Source organism: Haliotis asinina, chromosome 1 (genome assembly GCF_037392515.1).
Source record: "Haliotis asinina isolate JCU_RB_2024 chromosome 1, JCU_Hal_asi_v2, whole genome shotgun sequence".
Classification (NCBI taxonomy): domain Eukaryota; kingdom Metazoa; phylum Mollusca; class Gastropoda; order Lepetellida; family Haliotidae; genus Haliotis; species Haliotis asinina.
This window is the reverse complement of record NC_090280.1, coordinates 27,115,712-27,130,983: the sequence shown is the minus strand read 5'-3', so window position 1 is coordinate 27,130,983 and position 15,272 is coordinate 27,115,712. Positions and strand designations below refer to the sequence as shown.

The 15,272-nt window shown below is 40.8% G+C and overlaps 1 protein-coding gene across 1 annotated transcript; it reads left to right on the top strand.

Annotated features, from left to right (window-relative positions):
- Positions 1–7,188: 7,188 nt before the first annotated feature.
- Positions 7,189–12,151, top strand: LOC137269800 (uncharacterized). Its single transcript, XM_067803671.1, has one exon. It carries the CDS (start codon positions 7,604–7,606, stop codon positions 12,149–12,151), a length of 4,548 nt encoding a protein of 1,515 aa, XP_067659772.1. The 5' UTR covers positions 7,189–7,603.
- The last annotated feature ends 3,121 nt before the right edge of the window (positions 12,152–15,272 follow it).

The window sequence follows — 15,272 nt, the reverse complement described above, 5'->3', positions numbered from 1 at the left end:
GCCCATGAGCCACCGCCTCCTGGGCATAAGACTCTAGGCAAACTTCAGAACTTCAAACACATTCCAAAACCAGAAAAGTCGATGAATCATTCAGCCAAGACCGAAATTAAAAGTCCAAATAAAATTTGTGCAATGACATATATATATATATATATAATCCATGCACAGGGCTTGGCATTACCAGCCGATTGGTTGAATCGGGCCAATTCAACCACCCGTCTAGGTGAAGTAAGGGCCAAAGTGGTGTGTTAGGCAAATGGAAAGTAGTTAAAAGCCCAAATGCCCTCAACCACCAGGTTCCCGTCCTCCACCGACACGGGACGCAACCCACGGCCAACAGGTTGCCCAATTTAGTCGCCTCTTACGACAAGCAATGGGGTGCTGTGGACACATTCTATCCCGGGTCCACACGGGAGAAGAGCACTTAGCATTACCCAGCACCCACCACGAGGAGGTGGCTGTTCATGGGTGCCTATAGAAACAGCGTGGAACTGTGCACAGTGTAGTCTATTTCGTATTTAATGGTTTGACTTTAACAAAGTGGGCCTGCAGAGTTCATTCAGGGCTATTTTTTAAAGCCTGCAGGTGGCAGCAAGCCCTGATGGCCAACTGGCAAATTGAAGTATTGCAAAGACTGCTTCCAATATAAGTTTAGTTAGGTGCATCCTACACCGACTAGTCACGCCACATTGTACAGGCTCATTGTGGGACTGGAAAGCTTATTGTGGGACTGGAAACATCGCGAACGTTGCCTTGGTGCTTTTAAATTGTGTGTCGAACCGAGACATTATATCCGTCGAAAACCTTAAACGTAATGTTTCAACCACTAATGTTAGCCGAGTGAAGCAACTGCGAATCAAGAAACGGTTTACTGTAGGAGGCTGTACGAGGCGATGAGAACTGCCATGCATCGTGAAGTCGGTTACCAAGGGAATGTTTGATAACTAAAGGAGGAGGCAGATGAGAATGTTCGTACCGACGTTAATACTGTGTGACATAATGCAAACAATTGATCTTTATCGTCTGTTAAAATACTCTTGGCGCCTTTGATCTTTTAGCGAAGTCTCTTAGAAATACCCGTACATCTATGACTATCCATTTTTGGTCTATGGTCCCAGGAAAAAACGACGATTTCGCCTTATCAGCATGATGGTCGTGTCTTCTTTGAATTGCAAAAGTAACATCTGTTACACATTTACAATTCACTGTGTTGAATTATTTATCGACTGGTTGTTTTATCCATAGTTCACTTTTATAAGTCTAACTGCTTGCCAATGTGTGACGTACCATCCAATGCCCCTAATAGTCACTGAATGCATAATGCCTCATTTCATACATACAGTCCCAAGTGAATTTAAATGTATAACATCGTTTGAATGTGCATCCGCCAGCCCCACTCCCATTCATTCCATGGACTATGCATCATTCCACCTTCCCCCAAAAGTTGTTACACTCGCTGCTCACTCACTGTGGTTTACAATATTTAACCCGAATGTGAATTGTTTCCAGACTGTCTATTTTCTGCATACTTGGTAACCTGTGTCTGCTACTCTTTCTCTGTCTCTCTGTCTCTGTCTCTCTCTCTCTCTCTCTCTCTGTGTGTGTGTCTCTCTCCCTCTCTCTCTCTCTCTGTGTGCGGGGGGAAGGGGTGGGGGGTGAGAGAGCTCTTTAATTAAACTAATTCAGCGTTAAAGTGCACTAAATTGCGGTGCAGCGAACTGTAGGGCGAATACCATGAGGTATTCACACAAGCATAGGTATACTTGTTTATCAAACTTTATTCATCATTCATTAACTAAAAGTATGTTTAAACCAAATATATACTTAGCACATCTACTATAAGTACTATCACTACTAGTCTCAGCATACTTGACCATGATGAAAGCATCCACAGTAGTCCAAGCAGCTTCCAGTCTGCAAATAAGAAACTTAGTTAGACTAAAAATGAAAAAGTATACATTTCATTCTATGCTACATGAGCATGGGGGCAACACATATTTATAATAGGGATAATAAGAAAACCTGGTTTATGTCGTTTAAACTTTCTAAAACTCCTCTTTGCCATCCCCTAACATTCCAAACAAATTACAAATCAAGTGGACAACACCAATCAGTTCAATTCAATTTAATTTTATATTTTTAATCGAAATGACATTTCGTCGGAGTTTGGTATGTATTATGCAAACATGTGTCAGGATGGTATGGTGGTCAATAGAATGTACAGTGTCATAATATAAATCACTTGGAATGTTTAATTACATATTACTTACTTATTTCTTATTTAAGAGCATTAACAAGAAAAGAGTTACATAATTGAGTATTATTTTGGATAGTATAATTGTACTAGTTTCTAAACATAAAGATATTTCCAATAATATTGTTTGATATTTTTATGTCTTATTTCATTATATTCAGAACATTTGAAGATGAAGTAAAATTCCTCAATATCTGCAATACAAAATTTACATGATCTTTCATTAAAAAGGGAAATTAGAAATTAGAGGGAAGTTCCTGAGCATACCAAATGTCTCCAACTCGATACATGTCAAAATACATGTAACTTATGTATTTATTTTAACTTAGATATGCCTAATCCTGCACATTACACCTTACGTCATTATCATAAAAATATTCATAACAACCACACAAACTGCTGTTATCCGTAACTAACAACTTATTCCAACATTTGATGATAATAAACCTTCAGCATAAACCATAGCACCTCAAGTACTTTTTTAACACCCAACAAACGTTTGCAATAATGGAGATGTAACCGACTGTAAACAAGTTTCAGCAATATGTTTCAAATGCAGTCCTACTGGATTGGAAAATACTGTTTTGACAAACACCAAAAATGTAAATACGGTTTACATGTTTATTGCAAACGATAAAAAACCTGGAGCGTAAATCACAACACATCAAGTACTTTTTAACACCCAACAAACGTTTGTAATAATCGAGATGTAAACAAGTTTCAGCAGTATGTTTCAAATGCAGTCCGATTGAATTGGAAAATACTGTTTTGGGAAACACAAAAAGGGTAAATAAATACGATTTATTGCACACGTAAAAAAACCCAGGAGTTAGCCATGACCATAAGATAAATCGGTTGGAGCCCTCTCCCTAGCGGTAGAGGGTCTAATGTGACCTCAGTGTTGCCGTTATACCTCACCTAATGAGCTTTGTGTGTGAATATGAAATTAGATATATTCTTTTTGTATACTGTATTGTCCTAATTTGAAATCCAAATTTAGAGAGAGATGCTGGTTTTATCTCTTAGCGTTCTTCCTTTATAATTTACTTTCAGTTATTATAAATCTATTACTTGATGTTGTCACAATATGGCTGAAACATTGCCAATTTGACTTAAATTTGTAACTCACTCACATACTAATGGTATTCAAAATGGCGTTACGTTGTAAACATTTTTAACATGCATGTGCAGTTTCCCCTTTAAAGACCATATGGTTTAGGAGAGGACGTTTATATACTAGGCTAAAAAAGAAACTGTGCATTGTCAAAATATTATCCCAGTTGATAAGACCGTTAACAGTGTCAAAGGTACATACAAACGTTATGGAGAGATCATGAGACCATAACAAGTAGGGAGAATTTCAATTGAAAAGTCAGTCACAATGACGTCACGAGTCCACAAACAGGACAGGGGTCAAACAACCATGTCACAAGCTCAGTAACGGGTATGTCCACCATATGAATTGAGAACAGCACTGCATCGACGACGCATAGAACCTCTAGAACGTACAAGGAAGGCTTGTGGGATGTCACGCCAGATTCTCTCAAGTTCTGTTGCAAGGTCAAGGACATTCCCCCACGGATCACTCGAATGGCCTCATGACGTTGTGCAGACGTTAGCATTGGCATGCTATGCGTTTCAAAAGCCATTTAATTTTTGAATGGTCGCAAGGACAGGGGTTGAGCTTTCCAAAGTGACTGTATTGTGTGGCATTCATTTGATCTGTTTCTCTTTCCAGGAATGCACGTGCAACAACGTATTGCACGTCTCGAGGAGGAAAACACTGACGTCACGGAATGTGGCATGTGCATGCATGTTGACTAGATGTCAATAATCTCTGAGTTTAAATCCTTAAGTGCCTACAAAGGTGTGATAAATTTAGATGTTAAATTCTTGTATGCATAGTTTCTTTATGTGCCTAGCATATAATACAACAACGAGAGACAACAGAAAATGTCAGGAAAGCTCACATGATACGGCAGCTGGTATACTATATAGATTAAACGTTATTCCATACTTACATGACATGTGATGATTAAACCTTACTAGCCTGATTCTGGCGCCATCGTAGTCCAACGTGCATCAGTAGCTGCAATAGGCATCAGCTATTGTAAAATTACAGATTTGTGAAAGGTATGCAAAGCTACTCTGATAGCAGTTTTTTTGTCGGAGAAATTCCTGCTGAAAACATAACGCTATTTATACAGGACTGACCTGTAAACTGTATACAATTTTACTCTACTTACTGAGACTGAGACTTACTTACACACATCCACAGTCAGCCAATATGGCGCAGTTGCGTTTTCAAAGGTCATTATTATATTACGTCCGCCGGACACGATAGCACCTCTGTGTTCACAAACTCCATATGAATAATAGGGCTGTGCAATATTACTGGTAAACCGGTATATATCTGTACTGTATCTCGCGATACGAATATCGCCATATGGTTCAGATTATCCAATAAAAAAATTGGGTCGTGAAGAGTTAGCCCCCTTTGATCTCAATAACAACAAAATGTGCTCTAAAAGTGATACACATACCTTTATTCATACTGTTAATGTGACATGTTACAAGTGGAAGTATATTTATAAGTGACTCCAAAGGTGTCAAATATTCTACTAGAAGCTTTACGTTTGGTTTGATATGTGATACATTGGAGGAATTTAATGGCCTCCTGTTGACCATTTGTTTGTACTCTTCTTAAAGTATCAGGCTTTGAGTGAGCCTTTCACAATGAGTGTTCTTTTTTTAAGAATAAATGATTTTGAGTTGAGGACCATGCCCCTAGACCGCCCTACATCCGGTCGCCGCTCGGCGGCTTCGTAAGTGAATAGTACAGTGAGATTTTATGCTTAAGTGGTTCACTTTAACCATTAAAACTGAATGAACGACACTGACCAGGAAAATCATGTATCCGCATCCTGGCCATGGATTGGACAGGTCAAAATGACCAGCAGCATCCAGGCACAGAGACGTATGCCGGTCATCATCCTGTGTAAAGGTAAAGGTCGCTTGGTAACCCGCTTATAAAGAAATAAAGTCTTAATGGACCATGAGACATTCACTCATCTTTCGGCTTTGCTGGTACACACATTTTCCACAAATTGTATATACAAGTATCTTCAAGACGTCTTTTCATAATCACTTCACTAGCTCCCTCGAGTCAGCTGGCCTTTTAATATACACGATGCGTTGTAATTTGCGACTGAGATGGGCTTGAAGGTTTCCTTTCATACTTTCTGACCCACAGTGAAGGTGGGAGCTTTGACCTTATTGTCATACCTCGCTTTTGTAGGAATCTTGGGCAGTCTGGGCATTCTGTTTGGCAATGTTTCGAGCCATTTCCAGATTGTCTAGTAGTTCCCTCATGCCCGTCGGAGTCTGATGAGGAAGTTCGTCGGGCATTGCTTGGAGGATGTTGTCTATTGACATGCGTGGTTCTCGTCCGAACAGCATTAAATAAGGGTAATACCCAGTAGAAGTAATGGCGGGACTCATTATGCTTGGGAGAATGTAGGACCATGCCCCCTTAGCATCCTCACAATATGCTGTCATTGACTGTGAGATCACAGAATTCATGCGTTCAACTGCAGCGTTACACTGAGCAGGAAATGGTGATGTTTTGAGGTGTTTCACGTCAAGTATATGACATAGTTCCGTCATCAGTTGTGATGTCATCTCCGTTCCCCCGTCCGTGAAGATCGCCCGAAGACATGATTATCTGCAAATGATGTTGTCAAATAGAACAGATGCAACTGCCTTGCTACCCTTTGATTTGAGCGGGAATGCCTTGCACCAGCGGGATGCTGAGTCAACACATACTAGGACGTACTGACATATTCAAATCCTTCCACAGTGATGAGTGTCAAGATCACAATTATTATAATGTATACAGTATAGGTTGAGTGTTTAAATGTGAAGGGTGATAAGTGTGGAGTGAGGACTTGTGAGCGAGGGCAGTGAGCTATTGTTCGGATCTGAGGTGTGCAGTAGGAAAGACTATTGTATGTGGCTGGGTAGTAGGCTTGGGGTCAATCATGTAGCTTGGGGGGTATATAAGGTTTGATTTGAAGATTGTGAGTTGGCAACCAGTTGCAAAGTGTATGTGTGTGAGGTTGGCTGTTTTCCCTATATATTCAGCTGGTGTGAGTATTATGATTTTGTGTTATCTTGTGATTGAATTGTTTGTATATGTATTGAAGTTTAGCTTTCACCTTATAATATGTAATATGTGCCATATTATTGCTGAAGGTTGGAATGTGAAAGAATTGTGATTTATAATGAAAGCATTTAGAATGTTCCTAAGCTAGTATGATGGGGTAATAATGATGTTCAGACAACAGTTATGTGTAAAGTACAGTGATAGTGTGGTATATTAAGTACTGTAAAACAGCCGTGTAAACACATTTTGTATGTGTAAAACCCATATGTTGTGTATGTGTAAAGATACCATGTACATAGTGTGCTTTTTGTATTCAGTGTCCGGGGTAGGTGTTACACCCCGTAAGGCTGTCTCGCCGATCGTGAGAGATCGATATGCCGCCTGTGTATAGCTGAACTGACCTGGGTGTCTGGGGAGCGTGCCGTGCCCCGCCAGTAAGGCTGCACCGTTTGATCATTAGGGATCAAAGTGACATGCCAACCAAGTGTGTGAAGAGTAACACGCAGGGGAAGGACCCCTAATATACCACCGATATCATAAACTGTTTGAACCCCTACATATGGTGACAGAACAACAACATCGATTGTGATGGGAACAGTGAACCATAATAGACTGATTTGTGCTTTCAATGAATGGTTATTGTCGATTCCATCTTTAGTGTGAATAATATAAGTATATGATTTGTGCTGTATTTCTTTAAAGATATTTGTAGTGTTGTGATATTGTGAGTTGATGGGAGTGATGGTATGACTGTATGTGTGTATATTTGAAGAGTGAAGTATGATGGGCATGCGTGAGGGTGCAGGGAAAGTGTACGAGGGTATTTTGATGAGGTGAGAATGCAGGTGTGAAGGCGAACCTAAATGGTTTATTGTAAATAAGATAGATTTAGTTAATAAATGGCATTAACTTTTAAATCTGGGGTTTGGTTTTTACTCTAGTATGTGACATTTTGGTGGCAGCGGTGGGATGTAAAATCTTCCGTCACATCGTGAGTAAAAATTGTTTGGACCATAAGTGATAATGCTGTGGACTTGAGATATATCCAGCCTTTCTCGGCTTTCAACCATGTGTTGGCTCTCGGTTGGCTCTAAGGTGTTCGAGCCCCTGCGTTAACTTGGCAGTGAATTGTGAAGTAGTGTAATTTTTTTTTTTTTTTGCCAGGAAACGTAAATGATGGGTACATGGGAAGTCAGATTTTAGTGACAGTTTTGTTATTACTTGGGACTGTGGGTTTGTTTGTTACCATGGACTTACAGAAAATTGCTGATTTTGGTGAAAGTTTAGGTTATACGGGAAAGGACTTACAGTTGTTTGTGAAAGAACAGATTGACATTCAGCTGGCGAAAGAGCAGGCAGAAAGAGAAAGAGAGGAGAGAGCGAATGCACGGGAAGCTAAAAAGTTTGAACAGGAGTTGGAGAAGGCTAAGTTGGAGAGAGAGAAAGAAAGGGAGAGAATGGAGGTAGAGAAGGCCAGAATAGAAGCAGAGAAAGAGAAAGTAAGATTACAGGTGGAGTTAGAGAAAGAAAAAGCTCAAATAGAAATGAAGGAAAGAGTAGAATTGGAGAAAATAAAGAAAGAAAATAGTATGAGTGAGGTTCCAGAAAATGGTACTCTTTCTCTCTCAGGTAAGCCTAAAATGCCTAAAATGCCTCCTTTTGAAGATCAGAAAGATAACATTGATGCCTATTTTCACAGATTTGAGCGTATAGCTAGGACGCAGGCGTGGCCAGAGTCTCAGTGGGCAGCTTATCTGAGTACACTTCTGAATGGTAAGGCGTTAGAAGTTTACTCCCGGTTAGATCAAAATGATGCTGAGAAATATGAGGAAGTGAAGGCAGCTCTGTTGAAGAGATATGATATGACTGAGGATGGATTCCATCAACGTTTCAGGACAGGTAAGATAGAAACAGGTGAGACATTTTCTCAGTTTGTGGTAAGAATCGAGAATTATTTCACCAGGTGGATAGAGTTAAGTAGCACAGAGAAGACTTTTGAGGGAGTAAAGGATCTCCTACTGAGGGAACAGATTCTTAATAGTACAGGGAGAGATTTGAGCATATTTCTGAGGGAAAGAAAGCCTAAGACAGCCATGGAAATGGCTAAACTTGCTGAACAGTTTGTTGAAGCACGTGGCACAGGATGTAGCAAGTTTCAGAATCCTTTGTATAGCAAGAGTAACAAATATGTTCACCCAGATAGAAGTAAGGAGAAAGGTTATGAGGACAGTAGAAAAGTTAAGAACACAGATGACAAAAGAGAATCTAATAAATTTGTCCCTATAAATCAAAGGAAATGTTATGCTTGTGGTGAGGTAGGTCACATGGCGTCTCGATGTTCTAAACCTCACGCAAAAGGTATGAAGGTTGCTAGTATTTGCCAAGAGGACTCTGTCGGGATGGTACAGGATGGTTACATAAATGACGATCACGGGGGTGCACGTGTGGAGGAGAATATGATCTCAGATAATAATGTGGGAAAGGTAACTTCAGGCACAATGTGTGGGATGTGTGGAACAATGCCCATTTGTCAAGGTAAAGTGTTTGATCACACCGTGCAAGTGTTACGAGATACTGGTTGTAGTGGAGTTATTGTGAGGAAAGCTTTGGTGGATAAACAGCATTTTACCTCAGATACCCAGACGTGTGTCATGGCAGATAGTAGAGCAGTTGTAATCCCAGTAGCCTGGATTACCATTGACACTCCCTTTTACAGAGGTACTGTTAAAGCAGCGTGTCTTGAGACTCCTTTGTGTGATTTGATCTTGGGTAATATTCCTGGAGTTAGAGCCCCTGATAATCCCTTCCCAGAACTCACAGAACCAGTTTTAGCAGTAGAAACTAGAGGTCAGAAAAGAGTGAGAGAAGAAGGTAAAATCCCGATGAAAACTATGGAGTCAGTAGGTATTTCTTTGAGTAGAAATGAGTTTATGGAAATGCAGAAACAGGATGAGAGTTTGAAGAAAATGTGGAAATTGGCGGAAGAGAACAAGGTCAGAAACACTACTCAAGGTACATCTGGTTACTTCATTGATCATGGCTTGTTGTACAGAAGGCATGTTTCTGCTAAAGTCAATAACGGTAAACCAGTTGTACAAGCAGTTGTACCTACAAGTTTGAGAAAGGATGTTCTGAGAGTATCTCATGAGGCACTGATGGGTGGTCATATGGGTAGCAAGAAGACTTTGGATAGAGTGACCTCACAGTTTTACTGGCCTGGTGTACAGGGGGATGTTAGACGTTACTGCATATCCTGTGATATTTGTCAGCGTACTACACCCAAGGGGAAGGTCAGCAAAATCCCGTTAGGTACAATGCCATTGATTGAGACTCCTTTTGAGAGAGTAGCAGTGGATCTGATTGGCCCAATATACCCAGTTACAGATAGAGGCAATAGATATATTTTAACAGTTGTAGATTATGCAACTAGATATCCTGAAGCTGTAGCATTGCCTAGGATTGAGACCGAGTATGTGGCAGAAGCATTGTTGGAGATATTTTGTAGAGTTGGCGTCCCTAAGGAAATATTGACAGACATGGGTTCCCAATTTACCTCTGCGGTGATGAAAGAAGTTAGCCGCTTGTTATCATTGAAACAGTTGACCACTACACCATATCACCCCATGTGTAATGGCCTAGTTGAGCGATTCAATGGCACTTTGAAAACCATGTTGAAAAGGCTAAGTGCTGAACGTCCTCAAGATTGGGATAGGTATATACCTGCACTTCTGTTTGCTTATAGAGAGGTACCTCAAGAGAGTTTAGGATTTGCTCCTTTTGACCTATTGTATGGCAGGAAAATTAGAGGTCCAGTACAAATTTTACGTGAATTGTGGACTAAAGACATTGCAAATAATGAGGTCAGGACTACTTATGAATATGTAGTAGATCTCCAAAACAGGATTGAAGATACCATGCGTTTAGCGCATCAAGAACTTAAGAAAGCTTCTGGAAGGTATCAGAAATATTACAATGCCAGGTCAAAAGATAGAAAGATGGTTCCAGGTGACAAGGTATTGGTATTGTTACCAACCAATCAGAACAAATTATTGCTACAGTGGAAAGGCCCATACATCATTGAGGAACGGTTTGGTATTGGCAATTATCGAGTGAGAGTCGGGGATAAGTTGAAAACTTACCATGCAAATTTATTAAAGAAGTACGTTGACAGGGAAATTGCTGTGAATACAATGATGTGTGATGTAAGTATTGCCAGCTTACAGTACGTAGGAGCAGGGTTAGTTGATGTTCAAGAACCAATGGACGAGGTTAGCTCAGGTTCAGAACAGTTGGATGTCATGACAATTCCTCTTACTGCTAAAGAAACATATTTGGACGTGGACATTTCTCCGGATTTGACACCAGAGCAGAAACAAGATGTGAGAGAGCTAGTTGCTGAATATCAAGATGTGCTCACAGATTTACCTGGTAGGACAGACTCTATAGAATACAAAATCAAGTTAACTTCTACTGAACCAATCAGGTCCAAGCCCTACCCTTTGCCCCATCATATGCGGGAGGTGGTTGCTAGAGAAGTAGAATCCATGTTAAGTATGGATGTGATAGAACCATCAGAATCTCCTTATGCTGCTCCAGTAGTATTAATCAAAAAGTCTGACGAGAGTTACCGTTTCTGTACAGATTTCAGAAGGTTAAATCAGATATCAGTATTTGATCCGGAACCTATTCCATTGGCTGAGGCTGTATTCAGCAAGTTGAGTAAGTGCAAATATCTGACCAAAATTGATATTAGTAAAGCTTATTGGCAAATTCCCATGGAGGAAGGGAGCAAAAAGTACACTGCTTTTATCACCCCTGATGGGCTGTATCAATGGAAGGTTATGCCATTTGGGGTTGTGAATGCTCCAGCAGTTTTTTCGCGGTTGATGAGAAAAGTCCTGAAAGATATTCCCAATGTTGATAATTATATTGATGACATCATAGAAGGAACAGAGGACTGGGAGAATCACAAACATAGTCTCAGAATGGTGTTTGATCATCTCAGGCAGCATCATTTGACAGCGCGCCCTTCCAAGGTAAAGATAGGGTATACACATTTGGAATTCCTAGGTCACACTGTTGGGGAAGGTCAGTTAGCTCCAAAGCCACACAATTTAGACAAGATTCTGAATCTGGCCCGACCAGAGACGAAGAAACAGGTAAGAGCCCTGATAGGACTTACTGGTTATTATAGGAAGTTCATTCCTAACTTTGCAGCAATTGCAGCACCACTCACTGATTTGACAAAAAAAGGTAAGTCAAACAAAGTTGAATGGACCGAATCTCAAGAGAATGCTTTTCAGTCACTGAAGAAGTATTTGTCAACTTTTCCAATTTTACGGCTTCCAGATTTGCACAAACCATTCTTAGTACGCACAGATGCTTCTGATGTAGGGATAGGTGGAATATTGTTGCAGGAGCATGAGAATGAGAAATTTCCCATAATGTTTGTGAGTAGAAAGCTACTGAAGAGAGAGAAAGCTTACTCCACTATTGAGAAAGAGTGTTTAGCAATAGTGTGGGCAGTACAAAAGTTGACGAGATATTTGTATGGGAGGGAGTTTGTTTTAGAAACTGATCATCAGCCTCTTGTATGGATGAGTAAAGCTAAGCTGACGAACGGGCGAGTCATGAGGTGGGCCTTAGCTTTGCAACCATACCGATTCCTGATACGTGCGGTGAAAGGTTCTGAGAATGTTGGTGCTGACATGCTGAGTCGATGTCCACCATAAGCGATTTATGCCTTATGAATTATGTTCACAAATGTACACTCTGTGATGTAGAGGCAGGCAACTGTACATAGTTCATGTGATCTTGTGAGTGTTATAACTGTTTCCTAAACAGTTATCTAAGGGGGGAGGTATTGTCAAGATCACAATTATTATAATGTATACAGTATAGGTTGAGTGTTTAAATGTGAAGGGTGATAAGTGTGGAGTGAGGACTTGTGAGCGAGGGCAGTGAGCTATTGTTCGGATCTGAGGTGTGCAGTAGGAAAGACTATTGTATGTGGCTGGGTAGTAGGCTTGGGGTCAATCATGTAGCTTGGGGGGTATATAAGGTTTGATTTGAAGATTGTGAGTTGGCAACCAGTTGCAAAGTGTATGTGTGTGAGGTTGGCTGTTTTCCCTATATATTCAGCTGGTGTGAGTATTATGATTTTGTGTTATCTTGTGATTGAATTGTTTGTATATGTATTGAAGTTTAGCTTTCACCTTATAATATGTAATATGTGCCATATTATTGCTGAAGGTTGGAATGTGAAAGAATTGTGATTTATAATGAAAGCATTTAGAATGTTCCTAAGCTAGTATGATGGGGTAATAATGATGTTCAGACAACAGTTATGTGTAAAGTACAGTGATAGTGTGGTATATTAAGTACTGTAAAACAGCCGTGTAAACACATTTTGTATGTGTAAAACCCATATGTTGTGTATGTGTAAAGATACCATGTACATAGTGTGCTTTTTGTATTCAGTGTCCGGGGTAGGTGTTACACCCCGTAAGGCTGTCTCGCCGATCGTGAGAGATCGATATGCCGCCTGTGTATAGCTGAACTGACCTGGGTGTCTGGGGAGCGTGCCGTGCCCCGCCAGTAAGGCTGCACCGTTTGATCATTAGGGATCAAAGTGACATGCCAACCAAGTGTGTGAAGAGTAACACGCAGGGGAAGGACCCCTAATATACCACCGATATCATAAACTGTTTGAACCCCTACATATGGTGACAGAACAACAACATCGATTGTGATGGGAACAGTGAACCATAATAGACTGATTTGTGCTTTCAATGAATGGTTATTGTCGATTCCATCTTTAGTGTGAATAATATAAGTATATGATTTGTGCTGTATTTCTTTAAAGATATTTGTAGTGTTGTGATATTGTGAGTTGATGGGAGTGATGGTATGACTGTATGTGTGTATATTTGAAGAGTGAAGTATGATGGGCATGCGTGAGGGTGCAGGGAAAGTGTACGAGGGTATTTTGATGAGGTGAGAATGCAGGTGTGAAGGCGAACCTAAATGGTTTATTGTAAATAAGATAGATTTAGTTAATAAATGGCATTAACTTTTAAATCTGGGGTTTGGTTTTTACTCTAGTATGTGACAATGAGTTTGCCAATAAGGGCAATTGACCGTCGGTCAAAAACATCAACAAAGGGTAGTGGTAGTGCCCTTCGGTAGTGGAGATACTGCTTTGCCCCATGACTATCAGTACATGACCCAATCCACATCTTAACAAAGCTGTACATACCAGGCCAAAAGTGCTTAAGCCAACTGGATGCATAACATCTGTTGACGCCAAGGTGCGATGACAGAAAGCTATCATGATAAGCTTTCATTATATCATGATGTATGTAAGCAAACCCTCGACCATGACATAATCCGGGGTTTGTAGTAGCACACGGTGGACTGCTTTGTCATCACCCGGGAGTACATTATCAGTGAGATAACGGATGATATCTGCAAGTGCTTCGTCTAGCTGTTGTAATTCAGCTAGTTGTGTCCCCGAGATGACAACTACTTTGCAGTATTCAAATGGGGTTTGGTGCTGGTCTGTTGGCGTATCAGTCATTAGGTCAGTCTTAGGTGTAGTAATGGTACGTATTCCTAGATGACTCTCATCATCATAGGGGACTGCAGTCGCATATGACCGTCTGCTCATACCATCCGCATTGCCATGTTTAGGGCCAGGCACATACCGAATGTCAAAATCATACAGACTCAGTAGGAGAGACCAGCGACCGAACTTTCCCGTGGCATCCTTGATTGACCTCAGGAATTGTAAAGCCAAATGGTCACCGGTAATAGGCATTTTGAAGGGTTAAGTTTTATCCCAGCCTCTCGAAATTTGTTGAACACTTCTTCTATTTTGTGAAGGTATTCATCAAATGACTTGCAGTGAATCAACTGGTCATCCAAATATGTTAAGGAGGACATGATGAATGAAAAACAACTTGGTGCACTGACCAGTCCAAAGGCAATGACTTTGAAATGGAACTGGCCGTGACCAGGGGCAATAACGGTAGTTTTCTGCCGACTGTGCGGGTACAAAGGAATCTGACGATAGCCGCCCATCATGTCAAGCGATGAGAAAATCTGAGGATGACTATTTCCTAGTGACATTAAGGATTCATCAATATTACCGATAGGATAGCGTTTCACCCGTCTCTCCCGATTTCTTTTTAACTAACAGGACAGGGGCAGACCAAGGGGAAAGGGAAGGGTCAGTTATGTCAGTTTCTAACATGTCCTTGATGTGTGTGTCCATTGCATGTCTATGTTTGGTGTTTACTGAGTATGGACATTTACAAAGAGGCTGGCTATTTCCAGTGTCTATGGAATGAGAGAACATGTGAGTCCTACCTAGCTCACTGATGTCCTTAGCGAAACAGTCACGGTGCTGACCAATGAATGATAACAAGGTATGTTTCTGTTTGGTAGAAAGATCAGCTGAGGAAAGGTCAATGTCCAGTTCCAATGTCTGGTGAGTCAAGACAGTCGTGGGCTGACTCTCAGTCAAGATACACGGTTGATAGTCTCTAACTGTCCAGATAAGGTGTCCTCTAAGTGGATCCAAGGTCTGGCTCAAGGATCTCAAACAAAGCCAGCAAAGTAATTGTAGAGTTGGTTGGGTTGAGTAATCTGGAACCTGAGAGTCGACGCCCTTCACTACACAATGAATGCCTATGACCTGATGAGTCTGGGTCAAAGTACACTGAGGCTACAGCATACCAGGGGAGGTTCCCGGGGTGTTAATTGGGATGTCTAATTGCAAACACAGCTCCGATCATGGAGGGATACAAACATGCGAGGGGCATCTGACTAAGATATGTTCTGTTGGAGGAC

What these genes read in the sequence shown, in the direction of transcription:
- LOC137269800 (XM_067803671.1), top strand. Translation starts at nt 7,604, where the DNA reads ATGGGAAGTCAGATTTTAGTGACAGTTTTGTTATTACTTGGGACTGTG.